General features: G+C 41.6%; 1 protein-coding gene across 1 annotated transcript; it reads right to left on the reverse strand.

Annotated features, from left to right (window-relative positions):
- Window positions 1–27734, reverse strand: rpgra (retinitis pigmentosa GTPase regulator a). Its single transcript, XM_042334405.1, has 16 exons — window positions 27683–27734; window positions 20281–20406; window positions 19324–19416; window positions 17083–17145; window positions 15996–16154; window positions 15112–15261; window positions 14589–14747; window positions 13444–13599; window positions 11215–11339; window positions 7981–8169; window positions 6602–6800; window positions 5145–5248; window positions 4248–4313; window positions 1636–3436; window positions 751–1098; window positions 1–62 (listed from the first exon to the last, which is right to left on the reverse strand). Exons 1-16 carry the CDS (start codon window positions 27711–27713, stop codon window positions 1–3), a joined length of 3831 nt encoding a protein of 1276 aa, XP_042190339.1. The 5' UTR covers window positions 27714–27734.
- Between the last annotated feature and the right edge of the window lie 110 nt (window positions 27735–27844).

Consider the following 27844-nt stretch of genomic DNA (forward strand, 5'->3'; position numbering starts at 1 on the left):
TTAGGACTTAGGCTTGCTTGCAGGGGTAACAGGGTAGCCAACTCCCTTTAAGGAATCCATGGCTGCGAAACAACATTTAGCCATATCAGAGTGAATATAAAAAGTAGGGTACTTCTCTCTTGAAACCCACAAAGGAGTCTGCCTCTGCCACCTTATGTGGCAGGGAATTCCACATCAACAACTCTATGAGTTATTTTTTTTCTCCTAAGCTCTCCTTTTGCTCTTCTTGTGACTATCTTAAAAGCCTCTGACTCCGCTACCAGTGTAAACAGCTTTAGTGTCATGTAATTAATAACCAATGTGATATGTGATTACAGATCCATCTGTAATCCTTGGCATTGATCGTGGATAACATAATTGAGGATACTTGCGATTCCCTCTGTACAAGTGCCAACATGTGGTTGACACAACTCACAAACTAAACTTTGGCAAATCTTAATGCTTAAAAGTAAAACCTAATTGCCATGTACTACTTCAGTGTTAAGTAATGTGGTAACACATTATTCCAAAACTGTTCAGAATTTGGTTGTCCGTTCATTGAGCGATGTGTTCTGTTAACTGTTTGTTTTGTAATTGTCCGTTCTTTTTGTTCTGCAGTGTTTTTTTTAGATCTAATTTTCTGTTTTTGTTTCACCTCTTCTTTTTCTTCAATTTTATCTTCTTCAGAACTATTATTTTCTGTTTCATATTTAATTTGACTTCCCTTTCCTCTTTCATCACCTTCACCTTTACCCCCTTCACTTTCCTCACCACTTTCTTCTTCATCTTCCTCACCACTTTCTTCACCTTCCTCACCACTTTCTTCACCTTCCTCACCACTTTCTTCACCTTCCTCATCACTTTCTTCCTTGTCACTCTCTTCCTCTTCACCTTCTTCTTCACTATCTTCCTCTTTTTCACTTTCCTCACCATTCTCTTCTTCTTCATCATCATCTTGCTCACCACTCTCTTCACCTTCCTCACCACTCTCTTCATCTTCACCACTCTCTTCACCTTCCTCACCACTCTCTTCATCTTCACCACTCTCTTCACCTTCCTCACCACTCTCTTCATCTTCACCACTCTCTTGTTCACTTTCTTCATCTTCCTCAATACCCCCTTCCTCAACATTTTCTTCCTCATCTTCACCTTGTTCATTACTTACTTCCTCTTCTTCACCACCCTCACCACTCTCTTCCTCCTCTTCACCACCCTCACCACTCTCTTCCTCCTCTTCACCACCCTCACCACTCTCTTCCTCCTCTTCACCACCCTCACCACTCTCTTCCTCCTCTTCACCACCCTCACCACTCTCTTCCTCCTCTTCACCACCCTCACTCTCTTCCTCCTCTTCACCACCCTCACTCTCTTCCTCCTCTTCACCACCCTCACTCTCTTCCTCCTCTTCACCACCCTCACTCTCTTCCTCCTCTTCACCACCCTCACCACTCTCTTCCTCCTCCTCTTCCTCCTCTTCACCACCCTCACCACTCTCTTCCTCCTCCGCTTCACCACCCTCACCACTCTCTTCCTCCTCCGCTTCACCATCCTCACCACTCTCTTCCTCTTCACCACCCTCACCACTCTCTTCCTCTTCACCATCCTCACCACTCTCTTCCTCCTCACCACTCTCTTCCTCCTCTTTACCTTCCTCACTGCCTTCTTCTTCCTCTTCACCTTCCTCACCTTCTTCTTCCTCTTCACCTTCCTCACCTCGTTCTTCCTCTTCAACTTCCTCACCTCCTTCTTCTTCCTCTTCACCTTCCTCACCATTCTCTCCCTCCTCACCAGTCACTTCCATCTCCTCCTCACAATTCTCTTCTTCGTCATTGCCATTCTCTTCCTCCTCACTCCTCCCTTCCTGCTCAACAACTTCCTCATTCTTGATTTCTTGCTTGTCACCATTTCCCCCACTCTTCCTATTTTCCTCAACATCTTTACTACCTTCTTCTTGACTCTCCCCTTCCTGCTCAACATCTTCCCTCCCATCTTCCTGTTCAGCTTCATTTCCATTCTCCTGTTCCTCCTCTGCTTCTTCCCTACTCTCTCCTTCCTCACTCTCGTCATCCTGCTCCTTACCATTTCCCCTACTTTCTCCTTCCCCCTCAGTCTCTCTGTGCTGCATTTCAACTTCTTGTTCGGCTTCACTTGTATCCCATTCAGATTCACTCCTTTCTTTTTCAACCGCTCCACTTTCATCCTTTCTTCCATTATTTACATGTTTTTTCTTTCTCGACATTTTCTCACTCTCTTCCTCCTCCTCTTCACCATCCTCACCACTCTCTTGCTTCTCACAACCCTCATCACTCTTTTCCTCCTCAGCAATCATACTTTCCTCAGTCTCTTCCTTGTCTGCAGCCCCACCCTCATCCACTGCCTCGTCCTCCTCAAGCTCTTCATCATCTTTAGCTCCACTCTTGTCAGACTCTTCCTCTTCAGCTTCTTGCTCGTCTTTAGCCTCCTCTTCCCCAGACTCCTCCTCATCTTTAGCCTCTTCCTCCTTAGCCTCTTCATTGTCAACTATCTCCTCAGCCTGCTCATCATTTTTAGCCATGCTACCCATGACCTCTTCCTCATCTGCAGCCAGACTCTCCTCTGCCTCTTTATCTGCTGCTGTGTTCTCCTCGGGCTCTTCTTCAACTACTACTATGCCTTCCTCAAAAGTCACCATCCTTTCCATGGCCATGGCTGCTTCTTCAGCTACCTTGTCAGCTTCTTTCATATCTTCATTTACACCTCCCTTAGGTCTTTTTGCCACTTTCATTACTTTATTCTTCAATTCACTTTCTTTTTGTATTTTAAGATTAACATTTTCCTTTAAGCCATTCTTTATCTTGCCTCTAAAATTTCTATATATTGGATTTACCTTCTCCTCTCCTTCCTGTTCCATTTCACTATCTAAAGGCTTTTTTCGAACACTGTGTTTTATTTCTTTATGTTTCTTGAACCTTTTATTTCTATCTTTCACTTCCATTCTATTGGTGATGTAACTATCTATATGTTTACTGACAATGCTTGTAGTTTCTTCTTTCATTCGCTTCTGCAGTGTTGCTGCTCCATCTCCTTCCAATGTTTCATTGTCAGACACATGAATAATTTCTTTGAAAGATTTACTTTCTTTTATTAAACTAGTGTCTTTGGAGTCTTTTTCTGTTCTGTGTTTACTAGTTTTGTCATTTTTTTGAGCCATTTTGCTGTCCACAAGAATTTTCGCATCATTTATTTTATGACCGTCACCCAATTGAATTTTCTTTCGTGAGGTGGATGATTTAACTTTGGTTAAATTATTTTCTTTGCCAACTGATTTGTTTCTGATATGTTTTCCATCTTGAACAGCTTCAAGCACACTCGCTGTGCCCAGGTTTAACCTTTTACATTTTACTGATTTTTTAACAGGATACTTAATATTAGAATTGGTGTTACTTTGTTCACCCTTACCACAGCTTTTACCCTTCTTCTATTCCAGGTGACAAGCAGTGAATGAAAAGAAGAAAGGAAAATTATAGTGAATGAAATTTAAAAAATATATATATAATCCACAGTAAGTTAAGGTTTTGGAAAAACAGAGACAAATATTAAACAGAAAAATAAGCATGAAAACAGATAAGAGTCTATAATATGTGAATGGATGAAAATAGAAAGATTGGAAACTTCATTAGGTAGCTATAAAAACAAATATAATCTTGTCAGCTCATTGATGAGTTTAAGTAAATATTTCAAATTATCTGCAAGAACAGCAAAGCTTGTTTAAGGTTAATTTCTTAAACTACATGCCACAATGTTTTGCATTTCATTTATTGACTTGCAAAGTTTAAGACTTAAAGGTACTTTTTCATCTTCATTTAAGTAATCCCTGCTCACCATGATATTGGGGTACTTTGAGTTGAAGTACAAATGCACAACTTCATTTCACTTCAAGAGGTTTCAGTGTATTAGAAAAAGTCATCCCAACTATACATCATGATAAAATATCTACTTCTCAAGTTGTATCGTGGACTACAAAATAGACAGGGTTGGATTATGACCAAAATGGCAGGGTGCTTGATGCAGGTGCTGAAAAAAGGTAGCCAGGAAAAAGTATCCAATGTATGACTTGTACACTCTTAGAAACAGTTTGTCTGTTTTGCAATTCTAAGTGCAGTAATGTAAAGGGAAATATGCATCAAGGTGTGGGCTGTATACCAGGTTTCACAACATTTATTAGTTTTCTTCTGTTAAAGATCATGTCAGAACATTTCAATAGATTCGGTAAAGAGCAAAAGTCTTACCTGTTCCTTGTGAACTGGTGATAAGGTCAGGGTCTTGTCATTTTGATTCACTATCACTGCATGTGTCTAAAGAACATAAATTGTAAGATTTAGNAAAAAAGTTACACAATAGAACATTGAATTAATTTATGAAATGTTTGACTTATAGTTATGAAACAGAAATTTGCAACAGCAACAAATGAGTAAGCATTTTAAAAACCCAAGTATTCACTATCAAATGTGTAATAGTCTCATACTTTGTGAATTTTCTGTCAGCTACAGAAGCTCTATTGAATTTTTTTAAAAACTTTAAGTGTATTACATGGATTCCAATATAACTATATACATATATATACAAAGGCAATATAAACACCAAAATCAATATTCATTTTGAATACTATCCACAGCTTTTTAAACATTTCTGTTTAATATAGTTAAAATGCTGCTTTCAAATCTACAGATGATGATCAAAGGCACAGGCAAAGGTACATTTTGAAAGCAAGGAAAGAAGTAGCAAAATAGATTTGGTAAGAAAGTTTAGGGGTGGTTAAAGGCTTGACAAACGATGGTCAAGCAAAATAAGTGGAGAGCGAGCAATAGACCTGAATTAGAAGAGTGGAGGATTAAAACTTGCTTAAGGTACAACAGAAATTGTATTCCATTTATAAAACAGCCAAATGGATCATTCCAATTTGGCATTGCCTAAATCCTGATGATACTAAAGAGAATATTTTCTAACTGACAAATACCTCCAGGAGTGGCATTAGTCCAGAGAATCTATTTTATTTTCATGTCTATACTGACTTGATGCCCGCAACTCAGCCATATTTTCACAATGCTCTCCTGGGCATCTATTATTGAGTCTCTCTCTTTGCATTGATTATATTCATATTTCTTGATTCTGTGGTGTCACCTTACCATGTTTAGCAAATCGGTTGTGTTACCAAGGCCTTTTTCATTCTCCTCGTCCTCAGATTCGTTTTCGTCATGTTTTTGATCGACTTCTTCTTTGTCCTTCAGAGCTGTAAACAATGCATATCTTTACTGTGTGCCGACTTAGTATTGAGAAATGAGGTAGGAAAATCAAAGCCACTGCTTTATATTGCTTAATCATGTGTGCAAAGCTGTGGGACCAAGTCCCTAGACTGATTATTGTGGTTGTCTGGAGGTAGAAAGGAAGCTAGTGGTTTTCTTTTTGTCAGCATCATGACAAGCCTGCTTATTAAAACCAGGCTTGTACATGTTATGTATGTAAGATATTATGGGTTGATTGCACAAAATGTCATCAATTAAAAATTACATTGTCTCATCTTTATCCCCTGCTTCTTTTTACTGTGCTATCTTTCTGTAAACTATCTAGATTATTTTTGGTAATTTCATTTATAAACATTATAATGCTACACTTGTCAAGTCCATCATTCTGAATTTCCAACCAGGTTTACCAAGATTATAATAATAATGATAATAATCCTTACATTTGATATAGCACCTTATCACTCACCCTGTGGCACCTCAACTTTAATATTTTTTATATACACATTATTAATTTTGCTAAAACACTGGAGTGTTAATCACTGAAACATCAAAATATCACTGCACTATTTGTATTTTTGTAACGGTTTAAATAAACAACTGTAAAATAAACTGTTTAAATAAACAACTGTATGTGTTTTTGAACTATTTAAATAAACATCCAAACATCACTACACTACATCTAAATAAATATTGAAACATCACTATCACTATACTATATAAACATATAAATATCACTTCACTATATCCAAATAAACACCTAAACCCCGCTAAAACCCTGGGGAGATCTGTTTTGGCATGCTGGAATTTCCAGCTACCTTAATATATGTACCATCTTTTTGTGAGAACATACTATACATTAAACTCACCAAAGCAGACCTACACATGGACACTGTGAAGGCTAGCAAGGATGGTGAGGAAGGAAGCTGAGGGCATCATGTCAGCTGCTCAGCCCATTATTGGCACAAACTTGGGAGAGCTGGACCGGCGGGGCGTCCACACACGGGCAATTTTGGGCCCGTGGGCTTTTTAGCCTGCAGAATTTTTGTGATTTTTGGGTTTCGGGCCCGGTCCAGCTAGGTTCAAATTCCAGATACCTGGTAAAATACTTCACAACGTGGTAATCTTTCATTATTCATGTCATTAATGACAATTCAGTCTTGCAGTTATATTATATTACAATGTGATTTTCAATAAGTCATGCTGGCGGTTTAAAGCATGTTATAACCCAATTCATTTTTGTTCTGTTTACATACGGGGAATTGTGTTCCAATGTTAACAGAAATTGTTTCAATTCCTACCTCTTTGGCTCTATGCAACTATATATACTCTAGGTTTATTACCTTTACTGGGAAACGTTGATGCTTCATGGATTTGAACAACATTAGAAGGCTTTGAGGCAATAAGGTTCTCTTTAGAAACTGTCATCCTGGGTAATCGAGGTGGAAATGTCTGACTAGTGGCTGGTAAAGAAGAACTAACAGCAGCTCCCAGGGGAGGTAATGTGCGAAGCATCCGCCCAAACTGGTCGGGCGAGTGTTCCTGAAAACAAGATGAGCAGAACAATCAGGAATTGCAGAGTAATACTATTATGGAAGCAAACACAATGGTTTGGTACACTTTTGCAATAAATCATGTGAAGCTTTTTGATACATCCTCCTGATGTGAATAATGCTATATCAGACACAAGGATTATTATTATTATTTTATTTTTATTATTATTATTAAACAACCATAGAAGCATTAGCGGTAAAGCATCGGTACTTGAGTCTCAGGTTCAACTTTCAGCTCTAACTATATGAGCAAGAGCATTCAACTAGATTAAATGCCCAGCGCAATGAAACACTCTAGGTAGTAATAAAACAAACAATCCTTGCATTTTATATAATGTCTTATCAAGTCATTGAGATGTCTCAGAGTGCTTCGCAGGACATACTGTAAAATGGAGTAACTATGAATTATGAAGGCAAACGCAGCTGCTAATTTGCATACAACAGTGTCCCCATTAACATCCATGGAGTTAATATCCAATTTTACTTGGGGTATTGCTGACCAGGACACCAGGGGAAACTCTTCTCTTTTCAAACAGTGTCATAGGATCTTTAATGTACAACAATAGATGGGTTTATATCCAAGATATAGCAAGCGAGAGGACCTGGGTTCAATTCCCAGGCGCAGCAACACGTTAGGTAAGATTCGTTATTCCACACACCTCTTGTTTACCTAACTGGAAGTAGGAATCCGGTTGTTAGTTGATTGGCGGATTGTTTTCCAGGGCTAATAATTCCTCTCCAAAAAAGTAACGATTTGTTCAGTCAATCTACGACTGCTTGTGGGACACTGCTGTGCACAATTGGCTGCCATGTTTCGCTTTGCAATATATTCTGTGAAGCGCTTTGAGACGTCTCAATTACGTGATAAGGCTCTATATCAAATGGAAGTATTATTATTATCAATATCCGAAGGACAGGAAGAAGGGAGCAGTACTCCTGTTATAAACCAATGCTTTCTTCAGTAAGCAATACAGAACAGCATTCATCAGATCTATAGAGGATGTCATCCATAAACTATCCTGCACTTTCAGCTGAATGAGAATAGCATGCAGCTGACCAACAATAGAAATATTTATTGTAAAGGGGATAAAACAAATCTAAAAGAAATAAAGTAAAACTATCTGAAAGGTGTTAATTCTAACAATAATAAATGCATTTTTTGTACATACCCTTTCTCGCCGTCTAACACGTGCTGATAATGTTCGGTGGAAAGTATTTGATGTAGAAGAGTCATCCAATATCTCAGGAGTGGTACTCAGATAGTTTTCATTTTTGTCTTCATCATCAAGGACAACATTTTCTGTGTCCTTTAGCCTGGGAGCAGCAAGCACTATCATGTGGCATCCTCCACAGGCAACCTGTGGAAATGTCCAGACAAACATGAACAATACTTCTTTTTGTGGACATAAAAACTATTTCACATTATTTAGGGTGTGTTTTTGAGCAGCAGCTATAAAAACAACAGCAGCAAATTTACATTTATATTGGGCCTTTCAACATCAAGAGGACATCCCAAGGCAATGAACAGTCCAGAATTTGCTCTCGGGCTGAGGTGGGAGTGAGAGGATTGGGGAGTGGGAAAGATGACTGAAAGTGTGTCAAAGAGGAAGGAATTGCGATGGATGTTGAAGGAGGTGATGTAAAGCAAGTTGTGGAGATTTCGCAATGAGTTCCAGAGAGTGGAGAAAGGTAGGTTAAAAATCCAATCACAGGTGTTGGGGTGGGTAGGACAGGGAACAACAACAAATTACATTTGGATAGCGCCTTTCACGTCGGGAGGACATCCCAAGGCGCTGGATAGTCAAGGATTTGGATCCGAGCTGTGGGTTGTAATCAGAAGTGGAAGACTAAGAAGATAGGGGTAGGAGGCTGGCCAAAGGCGTGGTTGAAGAGGAAGGTAATGAGATGGGCCTTGAGGGAGGCAAGGGAGAGGGCGAGGCAAAGGGACTGTGGGATGAATTCCAAAGGGTGGGGGTAGAAAGGCCAAAGGCATTTAATGGAATGTGAAGCAGGTCGGTGCTTGCCGAGTGGAGCGCTGCTACAGCAGAATATGAGAAATGTAATATTATACGTAAGATTCCTTTGCTAGTGAGATACCTGAGTTCAATTCCAGGCAGGGCGAAACCTTGGGCAAGTTTCCTTACTCCACACGCCTAATAATAATCCCTCCAAAAACCAAAAACAATAATAAATTGGTCATTTTCAATCTATGACTGTTTGTGGGACATTGCTGTGCGCAATTGGCTGCCACGTTCGCCCACAAATATACAGTCAATTCACTTTACAGTGTGTTCTGTGAAGCGCTTTGGGACGTCCTCCTGACGTGAAAAGCGCTATATCAAATGCAAGGATTGTTATTATTATTATGCTTGAACATTTTAGAATAAAACATTCAAGTACAACATGAATTTTACATCTATTTTAAAGAAAAATAAACACTAGCTGCCCAAACCACAGTGTAAAGCACTTGGAGAAGTACTCCCAGGATGCAAGATGTTATATAAATGTATCAACTGCCTTTTATGCTCTCACTACAAATTTCGGAATTTACGCTGAACTGTGACAGCATTTCAATGGAGAGGAACGTAAAATGTCAATGTCCTTTGTGAAAGACATCTATTTCAAGACCTTTTGTGATCCACATTAAAGGGATATGAACTCTTTTTCTCACTTTGGGGAATGCATTTACTTTTTAATCAAAAACAAAAACTGTACATGGACTATAAAAAAGAAACACTCTATAGATACATGTATATTTAAAAGTATTTTGCATTTTGGCAAACATTCATCTCAAACAAATGTAAAAATCATGTTGACAAGGATTCTTTCTTTGTTCATTTAAACTTGTTTCTATATGCTGTGGCTTGCTTCTTCTATGAATGGTTATGCATTCAGCTCGTGGAAATTCAAGGCTATGCAGCTTGCTTTTTATCCCCTCCAAACGCCGTTTTGTTATTCCAACACATATTATTTCTCAAATGTCATTTGCAGATTAAAGGACTAGAATATAAATGTTTTTCTAAAAAGGCTGATTAAAGCTGCAAGTCATTTGGCACAGAGTGACTTTTTGTTTCACTGCTGTGTTAAATGCCGGATCCACCGCTTAGGACCATCAAGGCTTGTTAATTTTTGCAAACTGAATTGATGTGAAGACCTGGTCTCAGGACTCTGATCAACATTGAATAAAGTGGAAGACAGTGTGGAACCTGCAAGGGGAGTCAATAGCACAGTAGTGTACTTATATTCCTCTGTAATGGAGTAGAATAATGCACAAACAAGGTTTACACAGAATATTTAAATATCAAACAGTTTGCACCCTTTGATTTTTTGTGCTTGTGAAATGATCAATAAGGCTGATGAATGAAACATTTTCCATTTATTATCTAATACAAACACTAAGTATTGCTCATGTTCCTAGATTCAGAATGTGGTCTAATCCAATTTAAAATAGGCTCTAGTGCATATGCCTAAATGATTTTTAAAGAGCTAAATTAGAAATATATTTACAATTATATGGTATTCATGGTTTAAGTTAATTATCCAGTCAACCACTGTGAAGCTATGACTCCACTGAGTTTATTTTTTGAAACTTTGCTAATTTGAAGCTCTATTTATATTCATTCTCCACGCAATCCTGTTAGACTCAGAATGCGATTGATTCTCATGTCAAATGGATAATTGAGCAAAAGAACCAGATCTAGTTATGCCTGAAATCCCGAAAAGCCTTCAGAGAAGTTTAATCGTCATCTTTCTCCCACATCTCCTGTTGTAAATGAAACATTTTTGTTCTTGTTCGAACAATACACACCTGGCATTTGTGTTAATCCCACTGTACACAAAATAAAACACATGTAGGGTTATGTAACAGTAATGCTAGTCAATTAGTGCATGCCAATTTCATGAATAAATCAGCTTAAAATACTGCCATCACTCTCCAATTCTCTTCCTCTGACTTTTTTTTCTCTTTTACTCTGTCATTTTTTCTCCAAGTCTCATTAACTATTTGTCCTTCTAACTCTGTGTGTGTGTCTCTCTCTTTGAGAATCTCTCAGTCTCTCGGAGTGTCTCGGTCCCTATCTGAGAGTTTCTCCATTCCTCTGAGAGTCTCTGTCTCACTCTGAGGTCTCTCTAACACTTTCTATCTCTCTTTATCACTGCAATATCTCTCATCCTAAACTGTGTACTGTAAAAGCATAAACACTTAACCTGTGTTACCAGCAAACACAGTCCTGTTGGTATGAAGTTGCTAGGGTTGCATAGCTGATTTCAGAGCAAATAGAAACCTTGTTCGCGACTTCCTACATGCACACAACAGTTTGCATGCGGTATCTTACAGGCTCTAATCCAATTCTGGACTGGAGATTATGTATACAAATGGGGTATTTTCTGAAAACAATACTTACTGACTGCACTGTGAACTTCAAAAACCTAGAGCAAAGAGTTGGTTTGAACTGATTGGTGAAATTCTCTTCTCCATGTCCCAGCTTTCCATGTCGTCCATCTCCGAAGGTATACAGAAGGCCATTTGCTACCAGGAAAAAACAATAGAAAACAACTCTTTATTTCAGATTACTATACCCAAACAACATACATTATTTGGAAACATTCCCCTACATTTTTTTTACCCCAAGAAGCTTCACACAACCTATTCAGAAACAATGTTGACATGGCATTTTGGACAATATTTATTCTAACTGAAACTGAAGAACTGAGGCTCTGACAAGACCCGAAAGGCTCTGACAAGGCCTCTACTTTTCCACTTACATTGCACTATAACTAACAACTCCTCCATTCTGCTATGTTATTCTTCATAGGTGTAATCAGTGGTCCCAAGCTCAGTATAAAGGGGGAAGAAAAGCAATATTACAACCATTCTTTGGCTGCGATGTTCACCTACAGATACACAGTTATTACACTTTAGAGAAACTCTGTGAAGCGCTTTGATATGTTCTCAATGTTATAGGCATTATATTAAATGCCAGGATTATTATTGCTGTTCTCCAGTCATCTTGGATCTAATCGAAAATCATAGACTCAAGTGTACAATCCATTTATGGTGAATTCTACATCCAAATGCACTGCAGATTTCAACAATAAAGAGTGAATCGCAAAAAATCTATGGGAGCTTTTTAAACAAATACAAGTTTATTTTCGTTGGGAAGACTAAGCTGTAGTTTTTAAACCAATTTTCACATCAGCAACGTCCCAGACTGTGAAGATTATGCATGATCTGCAACAGTTGGGTTTATTTTTGTCAGCTTTCATCTCACAGATATTGAATTCACTCCGGATTTCATTCTCCTATTAAAGCTATTATGGGTGGATCATGGAGAGACGCACTCGGTGAGTAACATCTTTGTAAGCCACTGCAATAAATGATCTTGGGAGACATTTGTCAGAGATAGTTAGGATTCCTAGACAATGTATCTGGGATAGAGGTAACCCCACCTCCCCACCATATTAAATTCTTAATATTTGTCAAAAGAAAGTGCCATTTGGTAGCTGACATGGATGTAATTTTGTTCAATGTTAACTTTGAGTTGGAGGAAGCCCACACTCTGAAACTTGGGATCCTAAGCAGGAATAAAGAAAAACTCACTTCACTGAAGCCTGTGCTTGAAAGTTCAACCAGTATACAATTTTTATTACTACAAATCTAAAGTGAGCCCAGGTAAAATGAATGCATTAGCTATTTTGACCTGAAAAGTTATGACTGCTTTATATTTTATCTATACAGTCTGATTCAGTATGTTCCAAAATTAAAATTGAAAAAACATTTCTCCATTTCATATGCAAAATAATACCAGACTTAGAATGTTTTATATTTATCAGCTGTGTATGCTTCTACTTTTTGTGCACATATCACATTTTTGTTAAAATACACAGACCCCAGGAAGCAATATTGGCAAGTGATCTGATGACCTTCAAGGCAGTCTTTTTTTAAATGACAGGAAACAGTCTGGCTTTCTGCGCACATGCTCAATGAATTCAGCATCACAGACCGGCAATCTCACCCTTGTTATAATGCTGGTTGAAGCTTTCATGGGTCCCAATATCTATGTTCTAACCAGTTTCTACGACACTATTAAATATAGTGATTGTTTTAGTAGGCAAACAGAGTAAACAATTTGTGCACAGCCAGGTCCCACCAAAAAAATGGTGCTATGAGATGAATGACCAATAAATCTAGAGAAACGCCGGATATTGCTGTGCGCAATTGGCTGCCGCGTTCGCCCACAAATATACAGTCAACTCACTTTACAGTGTGTTCTGTGAAGCGCTTTGGGACGTCCTCCCGACGTGAAAAGCACTATATCAAATGCAAGGATTATTATTATTCTCTTTTCGAACAGTGCAATTAGATCTTCAATGTCCAGTTGGACAGGCAGTCACAAACCACTTTAGCACCTGAACTGAAGGATGGTACTTTGTGAAACGCTCTCCCAGTCATGCATTGCAATGTCAGCCTAGACTCGAGCCTCGACATGGGGCTTGAACTCACAACCTTCTGACTTGGAGGCGAAAATCCTAACCACGGAGAGCTGACAACTTCAACTCCTAAATAAAACTTAGAAAGTAACATTTCTTTGTGTTGAATGTTTCTGATGATTAACACAAAACATATCACATACTTGTCACTACGGCAGTATGATTCTCCCCACAGGAAATATACTGCACTTCCTTCTTCTTCAATCGTTCGACCACTTTTGGCACAGAGGATTCAAAAGTGAATGTACCATGTCCCAGCTGCCCAAATTGGCCAAGGCCAAAAGTGTATACATTATCCTCTGCAGATAAAGAACAAGCAGCAGAATGAAACTGCTCAAAAGAGCACAAAACATTGCTGTCAAAACATAAAACCCGTCAATTTTCTACTTTGTAACCCACTCTCATCTTACAGCAGTCACGAGTGATTTATTCCTCGTAACATATTTCATGTGTGTTTGTGTGTGAACAGATTTCAATTTGAAACATTCGCAATCAAAGATGTGCTTAGACAATTATCACCCAATACATGCAGCATCTAAAAGTAGGGAGATAATGGATCATCACAGGGAACAGAGGAGACTGTACCCTGAAGAATCACTGGAGGATCCATTGCACAGGAACACTGCTCCAAGGATTATGCATGATCTGCAACAGTTGGGTTTATTTTTGTCATCTTTCATCTCACAGATATTGAATTCCCTGCAGATTTCATCCTATTAAAGCTATTATGGGTAGATCATGGATAGATGCACTCAGTGTGTTACATCTTTGTAAACCACTGCAATAAACAATCCCTAACAGATGTCTCACAAGATTGTTAGGATTCTTAGAATTGAAGTATTAAGGAAGGGATTTGTTCACTCAGAGGGTCGTTGGGACATGCAGCCATTACAAGTCACTGCTGAGATTGGATCAAATTAATTATTCAAAAGAAAATTGGATACGAACCTGAGAAGTAAAAATACTAAGGTATATGGGAAGGAAGTTTAATAAAAAGTAAGTTAAAAAATAGGATGGGCTAAATGACCCCTTTCTGTGCCGCAAATTTCTATTGCTATGTAAGACCATTAAAACAAGAAACAATCACGAGACCAAAGCAATCAGAACATCAATAACTTACAATCTTAACTCTGAGATATCAAAACTAAAACAACCAGATCCACAACTGCAGCATCTATCCATATTTTATAAAAAACATAATCCCAAGCTTGTCTGAGCAGGATAATAGAAGCCCATGTGTGATTTGCACAATAGAAAGTAAATCTACTTGTTAAAGTGGTGAACATACCTGTAAGAATGACTGTATGGCTTCCACCACAGGATACCTGAGTAACTTTGCCTGAAATATCAGGGATATGCTGTGGGATCCGGTGATTGTTTTTCTGACAAAGTGGAAAACCTAGCTTTCCATTGTCAGATTCTCCAAATGTATAGAGCTGTCCGTCATCTGCAAGGAATCAAATTGAACTGTATTGTAACAACCCAACAACTCATGGCCCTGCTCCAGGTTATCCTGTGTACACAGCAATTACTGGCTAGCTGATTCAACATTTATGAAACTGTTTTGAAATCAATAATCAGGTGAAACTGTAGAAAATGGACACAGGACACAAATATAAAACTGTGCAAAATGCCTCGTCAGAGAGAGCACAGCAAGATCAAAACTATAAAGTTACAATTTTATAGTTTGCAGCAATAATTCAGAAACAATTCTACATTTCCATTGATTTTGCTGTTAACAACAACAACAACAAAATTACATTTGTATAGCGCCTTTCACGTCAGGAGGACGTTCCAAGGCGCTGGAATACCTGTTACCAGAGCAGAGTGGTAGTAGCCACAGGAAACCCATGAGATTGACTTCCCAACATCCACATGATGAGGCACATTGACGGTGCTTTCAGAACCAAGGCCAATCTGTCCCTCGGAATTATCACCCCATGTGAAAAGCTTCCCATCCTCTGAACAACAAAAAGATACAATCAAACAAACTATAAACACAAAAAACTCTTGTGAAATCTTACTCCTTCCAATAACATAATGAAAAGGGAATTTCAATCTGTTACTGTTAATTGGCACATTATTGCAAAATAAGGCCAGTCGATGGCTTAACTTGCTTTTACATTACTAGTTTGTCTCCAGAGGCAACAAGCAATCTATATTGGGAGGCTTTGTCAGCTCCAGATCAGACAAAACCCCACTAGGAGTCAAATCTCTAGTTGCTACTGCATATTGGGAGGTCCAGCTTAATGATATAAAGTTGCTGAGTTGGACAAAGTATACATGGTGACATTCAATGATAATAATTCTTGCATTTGTTATAGTGCCTTTCAGTTCTAAGAGTGTTTCATAGGATTCATTGTAAAATGTATAGACTGTATTTTGTAGGAAAACCTGAGACAGAATGAAATTGTTCCCTATGGAGAGAGAGAGACATCCCCAGTCGATTCGCCTAGAATGCATTCCTTTAAATTGCGACATGGGATAAAATCATTAGATTTGTATTTAATTCTAATTTCCCCCTCATTAATAGAAGCCTGGACCATCAGATGAGCATCTTTGCAAAAAGAACACAACAAAAGAAGAGCAATGATATGCAAAGTAGGACACAATATATCCCCACACTGTTTGAGTTGTGCGCATGTCCAGTGACTGATGATAAACAAAGCACTGATGCAGTATCAAAATATCTCACCAGTCAAAGCTGCCGAAATATTGGACCCAGCTGATAATTGTTTAACCTTGTGTTTATCTGTGAAAAACTCTATTTGCTGAAATGCTGATCTTTCTTCTGTATCTCCGAGACCCAACTGTCCTTCATTATTGCCACCAGCAGCATAAACATTTCCCTGCTCTGAAACAGACACATTGGTTATTTTTGTATCCATTGATCTCAGAAATTCATTTTCTGTTGTTTTGGATCTGATATTTTGCTTATGTACCAAAGCTTGATCTTAAACAAAATCTTAACAAGCACTTATGTTGCATCTTTCATGTGGGATAAAATCTTAAAGCACTTTACAAAAACAATATGAATCACTGAGCAATGTAGAAAGAGTGGATTATGAGGGAAATCACTGAAAACGCTGTTAAAAGAGGTAGACGTTTAAAAGGATTTTGAAGATGGGGAGACAAGGCATAGGATGGAGATTTTGAAAGAGAGTTCCAGAGTATGGGGGCATAGTTGCTGAAAGCTCGGTGAGCGATAGAGTGATGCAGAGGTCATGCAGCGGCCCGATTTGGAGGAGCAGAGGATTTGAGTGGGAAAGTGGTTCTGAAAGAGGTTGCAGGGATATAGTGGGGAAAGAACACGGAGGCATCTGAAGATCAGAACAAGGATTACAAAGGGAAAAGAGAGTGGGGCTGAGGTCAATAGAGGGAACATAAACAAAATTCTGAATGTAGGAACACTCTCCTGGAGCTATATTTTAAAAGCCTTACTTAAAGCCAAGCAATATCTTCTCTATCACCACATACATTTTATTGGAATGTATAAACAAACCTGTTAGCCTAGTTCACTGACAGTGTCAAGTCCAAATTAATCTTGACATATTGCACTGTGCAAAGTCTCACACCAATACCATTGAGGGTAAATCTAGGAGTAGGCAATGCCAGGCGTGTTGGCACGTTCCTGAATAGTCTGGCTAACACAGTAGGAATTAATTAACTATTAATCTGCCACTCATTAATACAGGTTTGCAACCAGAACTAAATTTCTGTGCTGTTAAAGGTCTTAAGATGTACTACTGCCAATTTGTCTGAATACCCAGCATCTAACATACCCGTATAGACCAAAGTGTGATTTCTTCCACAAGCAGCCAGTCTAACTTTCTCCGGCTTCAATGCTGAAATGCAATAAAAACAGATTTAATATATGTAAAATAATCAGTTCTTATTTTAAAGTTGCAATAGTCTTTTTGCTGTGATGGAAGTTTGTTTTATTTTCTTTCCACATCATATTTGTACAGATCAGTTACACTAGAAATGAACAGCACTCTCAAACACTTACACCTCTGTAATAATAATCCTTGCATTTGATATTGCGCCCTATTCTGTAACATACTGTCATTTCATCCTTTTTAATGATATTTAAATACAAAAATACACGGTGACTAAAAAGTCACGATTCCATTACAATGCCTAATACGTTTTAAAGAAATTATGATTTTTTGGTCGCACTGTATATTTTAAGTGTTTTTTTTAAATCAGCAAGCAAGCTAATTTGCTATTTTTACTGTACTTTTAAAATGTTACATGTTTGCCGAACCAGTTCTCCCGTGATTGAGCCTCCTCCCTCAGTTTATGCCATCAACTGATGTGCTGAAGCAATGATATGAATTTCCTCCAGGTGGCAGCATTTTACTACAAAATGATAGCAGAACTTTCCCTTTGCTCCTGCATAAATATACACAAAGACCATTAACTCTTGATAATAAATTCTTTACCATTGTCAAGCAAATAGTATATTACAGATGCTTTGTGTAGTACTATATAAAACATCAGCAGGTTGTTAATAGCAAAGACTATTTCTAATGACTGGCAAATAACAACGATTACATTTGTATATTTATATTTCATGTCGGGAGGACGTCCCAAGTCGTTGGTCAGTGTATAGCATTTCAGACCCGAGCTGGGGTCAGGGGGGGTAAGGGAGGGGAGGGGAAGGGGTGGTAACCGATGGCATGGTCGAAGAGGAGGGTTTTGAGGCGGGACTTGAAGGAGGCTAAGGAGGACCAGGATATTGAACTGGATCCTCTGAAGGATAGGGAGCCAACGGAGTCAGGTGAGAATGGGGGAGATGGGGTCATGAAGTTTGGTGTGGGACAGGACACGGGCTGCAGAGTTCTGGATTATCTGCAGCCTGTGGGCGGAGGAGATGGGAAGGCCGACAAGCAGGGAGTTTGCATAGTCAAGCCTGGAGATTAAATAAGATTTAATTCAGCTGGACGCAAGATATTGCATACAGGAAATAAAATAGGTGACACATGTACTCCATGGATTGGATAAAAATTGCCAAGGGGCAAGCTGTAAGTCACCTAGATTTTAGTTCAATCATTGCTCCCCATGTCAAAACAGAGTGAGGTAGCAATAAAAGGGGGAAATAACATGCTGGGTTTTATTGCCAAATCATTGAGTTCAAATGCCCAGAAGTAATGCTCAAGCTGAACAGGGTTTCACTTAGACTGGCTCTATGGAGGCACATCTGGTAAAACCAGACTGGTCTGCAGTTAACAACAACAACTTGCATTTATATAGCACTTTCCACTCAAGGCAGCATCTCAAAGCGCTTTAATAATAATAATCCTTGCATTTGATATAGTTTTCTTACTCCACACACCTAATAATAATCCCTCCAAAACAATAATAAATTGGTCATTTTCAATCCACGACTGTTTGCAGGACACTGCTGTGCGCAATTGGCTGCCGCGTTTCGCCCACAAATATACAGTCCATTCACTTTACAGCATATTCTGTGAAGCGCATTGAGACGTCTAGAAGACGTGAAAAGCGCTATATCAAATGCAAGGATTATTATATTATTATAGCCCCTTATCACAACGTTGAGACGTCTCAAAGTGCTTCACAGGATATACTGTAAAGTGGAGTGTGTATTTTATGGGCAAAACGCACCAGCCAGTTTCAAACGGGAATGTTCCAGAAACTGCCTTGGAGTGAGTGACCAATTTTATTTCAGAGATTGTTGGTCAGGATGCTGGGAGAAACTCCCTTCTGTTTTTGAATAGTGTCATGGGACTTCAACATCCACCTGAACAGACAGACTGGACCTCAGTTTAACATCTCAACCGAAGGACGGTACTTCTGACAATGCAACATCCCTCCAGCACTGCATCGGGATGTCAGGTCCAAATATTATTAATAGTTCACCAGCCTAATCTGGCACATCAATGAGATCTTGAAGGTAACAATGTATTCTGAACCCTGGGAGTCTTAAAATGTTAGACGAGCTGGATAAGCATCATAAATATGTTACCAAGTTCCAAACACTGAGTAACAGGACTGACCTTTCACACAAGTGGGTTTGTTGACTGGGTTTTTTGTCCCCAAGCCCAGCTGACCCCAGTTGTTGCTGCCAAAGAGGTAGACCTTCCCATTCTCTGTAGAAAAACAAATGAGCTCTGCATGAGCATTCAGCTTACTTGGAATTTGTACTTCAGACCAACCACGTTTCTCAACCCTTCAAACCTTGGAACTCTCTTATTTACTCGTTCTATTTATGTTTCCCAGTTACATTCCTCTTTGAATTAAATTAACCTCATGGCTGAAGGAGAACACAAGTCTTTTCCTGTGATGTTATCCCTTAAACAGTTACATTAAAAATGCAACAACTCATGAGGGCATATTCAGCAGCAAGGTACACTGATGCTCAACACCTGTCCTTACAATTCTACTGATCTCACTATGTTATCGTGGCAAGGAAAGCAACAGCTCAGTGTTTCTCCAGAGTAAAAACTAAAAAAAAATGAACACCGACCAGCCATCTCCTAGCAACCAGTTATACAGCAACGCTGCTTGGAGCAAAAATAATTTGAAGAAAAAGTACATCGCCAAACAGCAGCTAGGCAATTCGACAGGGAAATAACCTTAACCACATTGCAATTAGCAAACTCAAACAAAGGCTTAACAACTAAAAAGACATGCGCCAGGGGAAAGCCTCAAATATTCACAGGAAAATATCTCACACCTCCCCTGTTTCCTAGAACTTTATTTAAAAGAACTTCTAAATTAGAAACATTTTAAAAGATCACCATAACAGCAGCACTCTCCATCAGAATTGCCTTAATTGTGGCATTCGTGAGGCAAAAGTATTGAAATACATGGACTCCTTTGTTCAGCCTCTGCTCCCCGCAATATTTTCCTGATTTAATGCTACAAGTGAAACAATGAAGGTTACATAAACTCTGTTGTCGGTTGCAAGTACAAAGATGCTTGAAATAAACGTTGTGAAACTGATAACTCACGGGTTACGAGTGCAGTGTGTTCATCTCCGCAGCAGATGGAGATGGCTTTGTCGTTTTTAAACCAGAACTTGCTGGGAATGTTATCAGCAAATTTGCTTTTTCCGAATGTAAACACAGCTCCGGAATCTAGGAGTAAAGCAATGTAAATTGTTGCTATTCGGCAACGTTTGTTTTAAGTCAAAAAGTTCAACTTTCGTACATTACATTTCCTCAACATCTTGAAGTTTTCTCTTACTATCCCTTCAGCTGCAAAAATGAATATTTCAACTGAAAATCTCAGGTATAACTCATGTATGACTGCAATTTTTCTACAGGCAACTTTTTAAAAAGTAAACATGCACTTTCTGTATTTCTCAGAACGATAAAATGCTGCGCAAGTAAAATTTGATTTCTTCCACCTTGAATTTATTTGGTTGTTTAAAATATCACTTGAGACAAGTCACACCAGTTTCATTCTCCAAAGGGCTAAAGGAGAGGCAAGTAGTGTGGTGCGAGTGGTAGAGTTGGGGGCTTTAAGCAAGGAGGGATCTAATTATTTTATTCCAATCACTTCAAATTAACTCAGAAATAATAATGCTACCCAAAAGAGCATATTGCATAATAAATAATTCCACTTATGCTGTTCCCATAAAACTAATGAGAAACAATGTTTTCAATAAGTTACAGAGCCAATCTCTTTGTGTGATTATTCATCACTAACCCTCCCCCACTGCCCCCACACTCAATACAGTGTATTGTATATCAGAGCAATAATGCAGTTCAATGGTCTTGAAGTTGCAAAGACTTCCAAAGAATGTACGGCCCAACCAGTCCGGGTCAGAGATTAACCTTCGCATGAGCTTTCACCCACTCCTTACTCCCTCATGTAAAGGTCTAGCTTCCTCTTGAATGCATCTATACTATCGATTCAACTGCCACCTCAGGCGGCGATGGAATTCGAGCAATGGAGTTACCTCCGTGGGCAAATATTTATAATCCTCTTCATCATGTCCCTTCAGTCCCGCTGCACACTAAAACTCTGATCGAGTTGCCTCAGTAGTCTGTTCAGCAAGTCTGAAAGGTTGCAATCTCATGTGGCTATTGCAACGCTAGGCTGGTGCAGGGTAGCACTCTCGCCTGAGTCAGAAGCTTGTGGTTTCAAGCCCCACGTCAGAACTTGGAATCATATAATATAAGCTGACACTCCAATGCAATGCTGGGGGGATATTGCATTGTCGGAGGTGCAGTCCTTTGGATAAGACATCAAACCGAGTTCCCGTCTGCCTGTTCAGGTGGACGTTAAACTATTCGAAAAGAGAAGGGAGTTTCTCCGGCTGTCCTGTCCAACAAATCCCCCAAATAAAATTGGTCAGTCTCGCCAAAGCTATTTGTGGGACATTGCTGTGTGTGTTTTGCCACGTTGCCCACAAAACACAGAGGTAGGAGGGGGCAAGGCCATGGATGGCTTTGAGAGTGAGGACGAGGATCTTAAAGTCGATCCTCCGAGGGATGGGGAGCCAGTGGAGTCGGGCGAGGGTGGGAGTGATGGGGTCACGGAGCCTGGTGCGCGAGAGGCAGTGCTGGTCATAGCGCGGATGTGGGGGAGAAAGGACAGTTCAGGGTCAAACAAGATACCCAGATTCCTGACAGGCTTTGTGAGATTGAGTGTGTAGCCTGGATGCTGCCAGCGCCTGAGGTACGAAGGGGCTGGCGCGAGCCAATCAGGAGGGCCTCTGTCTTGCTGACATGAGTTGGAGAAAGTTGTCCCTCGTTCAGGACTTGATGTCAGACAGGACGCCAGTAGTCCTGGAGTTGAGGGTGGAGGTAGAGAGATAGAGTTGGGTGTCATCCGCATACATGTGGAAATTTACCTCATGTCTGCAGATGATGTCACCAAGGGGGAGCATGTAGAGGATGAAGAGGAAGGGACCGAGGACAGATCCCTGAGGAACACCGTACGAGACGGTGCGGGGGCTGGAGGAGAAGCCGTTTGCTTCAAAGAAGTGAAGGCGGTGTGAAAGGTAGGACCTGAACCAGTCAAGGACAGAAACTTAGAGGTTGAGGTGGGAGGAGAGGTAATGGAGGATTGAGTGGTCCACAGCATCAAAGGTAGCGGAGAGGTCGAGGAGGACGAGGAGGCAGAGGGAGCCCTAATCGCACATGATCAGGATGTCGTTTGTGACCTTGACCAGAGCAGTTTCCGTGCTGTGGACAGCACAGAAACCCGATTGAACAGATTCATGGGGAATTAGATTAATGGATATGACAATAGACCAACAGTGGCAAACGTTTAAAAATGTCGTGCAAAATTCTCAGTGGTCACATATTCCCTTGAGGAATAAGAGTACCACAGGGAAAGCAGTTCATCTGTGGCTAACTAGAGCAGTTAGAGAAAGTATAAAACTAAAAGAAAAGTCCTATAAAACTGCCAAAAAGAGTAGCAAAACTGAAGACTGGGAGTGTTTTAGGGACCAACAAAGGAAAACCAAAAAGTTTATTAAGAGTGAGAAAATGGATGATGAGGGCAAGCTGGCTAGGAACATTAAGACAGATTGTAAGAGTTTTTATAAATATATTAAGAGGAATAGGCTAGCAAAAGTAAACGTGGGTCCATTACAGGCAGAGACAGGAGGAATTATAATGGGGGATAAGGATATAGCAGAGTCCCTAAATAAATACTTTGCTTCTGTCTTCACGTTAGAAGACATAAGAAGTTTACCAGAAATAAGAGATGAACCAAGGGGCTAATGACAGGGAGCGACTTAGGGAAATTTACATTAGCAAAGAATTAGTCCAAGGGAAATTATTGGCATTAAAAAGTGACAAGTCCTCTGGACCTGATGGACCCGATTGCATCCTAGGGTTTTAAAAGAGGTAGCTCATGAGATAGTGGAGGCCTTGTGTCTGATCTTCCAAAATTCTTTGGATTCTGGAACGGTTCCCATTGATTGGAAGATCGCAAACGTCATACCATTATTTAAGAAGGGTGGGAGAGAAAAGATGGGGAACTGTAGATCAGTTAGTCTGATATTGGTGGTAGGGAAAATTCTGAGAAGCCTTAATTAAGGATGTCGTAGTGGGATACTTAGAGGATCACAATATGATTAGACAGTGTCAACATGGCTTTACAAAAGGGAAGTCATGCTTAACAAATCCTTTAGATTTTTTTGAGGACATATCAAGTAGATTAGAAAGGGGTTAATCAGTGGATAATAATAATAATCCTTGCATTTGATATAGCGCTTTTTTATGTCGGGAGGACGTCCCAAAGCGCTTCACAGAACACACTGTGAAGTGAATTGACTGTATATTTGCGGGCGAACGTGGTAGCCAATTGCGCACAGCAATGTCCCACAAACAGTCGTGGATTGCCTTGGAGGGGGTACAACGTAGATTCACTAGGTTGGTACCAAGGATGAGGAGGATGAGTTATGAGGATAGGTTGAGCAATTTAGGCCTATATTCTTTAGAATAGAGAAGAAATGAGAGGTGATCTTATAGAAACTTATAAGATTATTAAGGGGCACGACAGAATAGATAGTGGGAGACTTTCCCTGTTTGGAGAAACTATAACCAGGGGTCACAGTCTTAAAATTAGGGGTAAGTCCTTTGGCACTGAATTGAGGAAAAATTTCTTGATTTAGAGGGTAGTGAATTTATGGAATTCTCTACCCCAAAGGGCTGTAGATGCTCAGTCCTTGAACATATTCAAGACTGAGATTGATAGATTTTTTGTAGATAAAGGGATTAAGGGATATGGGGAGAAGGCGGGTAGGTAGAGTTAGAATAGATCAGCCATGATCTTATTGAATGGCGGGGCAGGCTAGAGGGGCAGAATGCCTACTCCTGCTCCTAATTCTTATGTTCTTATGAAGTGGGAGGAGAGGAAAGAGTGAAGCTGGGAGGCAACGGCTCTCTCAAGGATCTTGGATAGGAAAAGGAGGCTTGAGATGGGCTGGTAGCTGGATAGCTGTGATGGGACAAGGGAAGTTTTCTTCAATGTGGGGGTGATAATGGCCGATTTGAGGGGGAAAGGACCAGTGCCAGATGACAGGGAGAGGTTGATGATGTCGGCGAATAGTGGGGCAAGGAGGTGGAGCTGGGATTTAAGGAGAGGGGTGGGATGGGGTCCGAGGAGCAGGTGGTTGGCTTCATGGAGGATATGGTGATGAAGACAGAGAAGGGGTTAACAGATTCAAAGATGTGAAAGAAGGGATGGGTAATTGTCGGAGTATGGGGTGGGAGTAGGGAGGAGGTGGAAGTTAGGAGGGCAGTGGCAGCTGAGCGGATTCTCTCGATTTTGGACTCAAGGAAGTCCAGCATTTCCTCGCAGTGGGAGTCAGAGGAAAGAATCTGCGAGGTGTGGCGGGGAGGGCGGAGGAGCCGGTTGGTGGTGGAGAACAGGAGCCTGGGGTTGCCCTTTGCCTCCAGGATTAACCTGGAGTAGAAGGACGATTTGGCCAAGGCGAGAGGAGCAGTAGGTCTTGATGAGGTCCAGCCAGATGTGGCCGGATTTGAGCCAAGTGTGTTCGGCAGCCCGCACCGGGCCCTTGAGCGAGCGGAGGGGCTGGTGAACCAGGGTGAGGATCGGGAATAGGAGGCGTTCGGGAGGTGAGGGGGGGGGGCAAGTGGGGTGGAGAGGATGCTGTGGAGAAGAGTAAACGCAGCGAATGGGTTGGTGCGAGAGGTGGGTCATAGCCACCAACCACAGCATCGACTGCAGCCACCGCAACCACAGTCACACCTGCACCACCACAGCCACAGTCACAACCACAGCCGCAGTCACACAGTCACAGTCACACAGTCACAGCCACAACCACAGTCACAGCCGCACCAACCACAGCCACAGTCACACAGTCACACAGCCACAGTCACTCAGTCACAGTCACACAACCACAGTCACACAGTCACAGTGACACAGTCACAATCACTCAGTCACACAGCCACACAGCCACACAGTCACAGTGACACAGTCACAATCACTCAGTCACACAGCCACACAGTCACACAGCCACACAGTCACAGTGACACAGTCACAATCACTCAGTCACACAGCCACAGTGACACACAGTCACAGTGACACAGCCACAGTCACACAGTAACAGTCACAGTCACACAGTCACAGCCACACAGTCACACAGTCACAGCCACACAGTCACAGCCACACAGTCACAGCCACAATCACACAACCACGGTCACTCAGTCACACAGTCACACAGCCACACAGTCACAGTGACACAGCCACAGTCACACAGTCACAGCCACACAGTCACACAGTCACAGTGACACAGTCACTCAGTCACAGCCACAGTCACACAGTCACAGCCACAGTCACACAGTCACAGTGTCACAGAGTCACAGAGTCACAGCCGCACAGTCACAGTGACACAGCCACAGTCACAGAGTCACAGTCACAGCCGCAAAGTCAGTCACAGTCACAGTCACACAGTCACAGAGTCACAGTCACAGCCGCAAAGTCACAGTCACACAGTCACAGAGTCACAGTCACAGCCACACAGTCACAGCCACAGTCACACAGTCACAGTCACACAGTCACAGTCACACAGTCACAGCCGCAAAGTCAGTCACACAGTCACAGCCACAGTCACAGAGTCACAGTCACACAGTCACAGTCACACAGTCACAGCCACAGTCACAGCACAGTCACACAGTCACAGCCACACAGTCACAGCCGCAAAGTCAGTCACACAGTCACAGCCACAGTCACAGAGTCACAGTCACAGAGTCACAGTCACAGCCACAGTCACACAGTCACAGCCACAAAGTCAGTCACACAGTCACAGCCACAGTCACACAGTCACACAGTCACAGAGTCACAGTCACAGCCACAGTCACAGAGTCACAGTCACAGCCACAGAGTCACAGTCACAGTCACACAGTCACAGCCACAGCCGCAAAGTCAGTCACACAGTCACAGCCACAGTCACAGTCACAGCCACACAGTCACAGTCACACAGTCACAGCCACAGTCACAGAGTCACAGTCACAGCCACAGTCACAGAGTCACAGTCACAGAGTCACAGTCACAGAGTCACAGTCACAGTCACAGCCACAGCCGCAAAGTCAGTCACACAGTCACAGTCACACAGTCACAGTCACAGCCGCAAAGTCAGTCACACAGTCACAGCCACAGTCACACAGTCACAGAGTCACAGTCACAGCCACAGTCACAGCCACAGTCACAGAGTCACAGTCACAGCCACAGTCACACAGTCACAGAGTCACAGTCACAGAGTCACAGTCACACAGTCACAGCCACAAAGTCAGTCACACAGTCACAGCCACAGTCACACAGTCACAGTCACACAGTCACACAGTCACAGCGTCACAGTCACAGCCACAGTCACAGAGTCACAGTGTCACAGTCACAGAGTCACAGTCACAGCCACAGTCACACAGTCACAGAGTCACAGTCACAGCCACAGTCACAGCCACAGTCACTAGAGTCACAGTCACAGCCACAGTCACACAGTCACAGAGTCACAGTCACAGAGTCACAAGAGTCACAGTCACAGCCACAGTCACAGTCACAGAGTCACAGTCACAGAGTCACAGTCACAGCCACAGCCGCAAAGTCAGTCACACAGTCACAGCCACAGTCACAGAGTCACAGTCACAGCCACAGTCACAGAGTCACAGTCACAGAGTCACAAGAGTCACAGTCACAGCCACAGTCACAGTCACAGAGTCACAGTCACAGAGTCACAGTCACAGCCACAGCCGCAAAGTCAGTCACAGAGTCACAGTGTCACAGTCACAGAGTCACAGTTACAGCCACAGTCACACAGTCACAGTCACAGAGTCACAGTCACACAGTCACAGCCACAAAGTCAGTCACACAGTCACAAGAGTCACAGTCACAGAGTCACAGTCACAGCCACAGTCACACAGTCACAGCCGCAAAGTCAGTCACACAGTCACAGTCACAGTCACAGCCACAGTCACAGTCACAGCCACAAAGTCAGTCACACAGTCACAAGAGTCACAGTCACAGCCACAGTCACACAGTCACAAGAGTCACAGTCACAGCCACAGTCACACAGTCACAGAGTCACAGTCACAGAGTCAGTCACACAGTCACAGAGTCACAGTCACAGAGTCACAGTCACAGCCACAGTCACACAGTCACAGTCACAGAGTCACAGTCACACAGTCACAGCCACAGTCACAGTCACACAGTCACAGTCACAAAGTCAGTCACACAGTCACAAGAGTCACAGTCACAGAGTCACAGTCACAGAGTCACAGTCACAGCCACACGGTCAGTCACACTCACACAGTCACAGTCCGCGGTCTCATAGCGGTCTCGGGCGACGGGTTTCTATTGAGATCAAACTAACGCTGTGAGGGTTTCCTCCTCCTGTGACTGACACCGACTCACAGCTCCGAGTCTGTCACTCACCGGGAAGCTGCTGCTCGGGCTGCGCCGCCATGTCTCTCCGGAAGTAAACAAACCCGTCACTCGGTTAGCAACCGCGCACTTCCGCTCAGCGACAGGGCAACAGCACCACCCCGTGGCCTCCCTCGGTCACTACAGCACCACCCCGTGGCCTCCCTCGGTCAC

Source organism: Callorhinchus milii, unplaced genomic scaffold (assembly GCF_018977255.1).
Source record: "Callorhinchus milii isolate IMCB2004 unplaced genomic scaffold, IMCB_Cmil_1.0 Scaffold4, whole genome shotgun sequence".
NCBI lineage: Eukaryota > Metazoa > Chordata > Chondrichthyes > Chimaeriformes > Callorhinchidae > Callorhinchus > Callorhinchus milii.

Bases quoted from the DNA above. Each gene is read 5' to 3' on its own strand.
- rpgra (XM_042334405.1), bottom strand. From the start codon at position 27,713: ATGGCGGCGCAGCCCGAGCAGCAGCTTCCCG. The intron at 17,146-19,323 runs GTCAGTCCTGTT...ATTGCATTTCAG, and splicing joins CAAACCCACTTGTGTGAAAG to CATTGAAGCCGGAGAAAGTT. The intron at 3,437-4,247 runs GTAAGACTTTTG...CACCTGGAATAG, and splicing joins CACCAGTTCACAAGGAACAG to AAGAAGGGTAAAAGCTGTGG.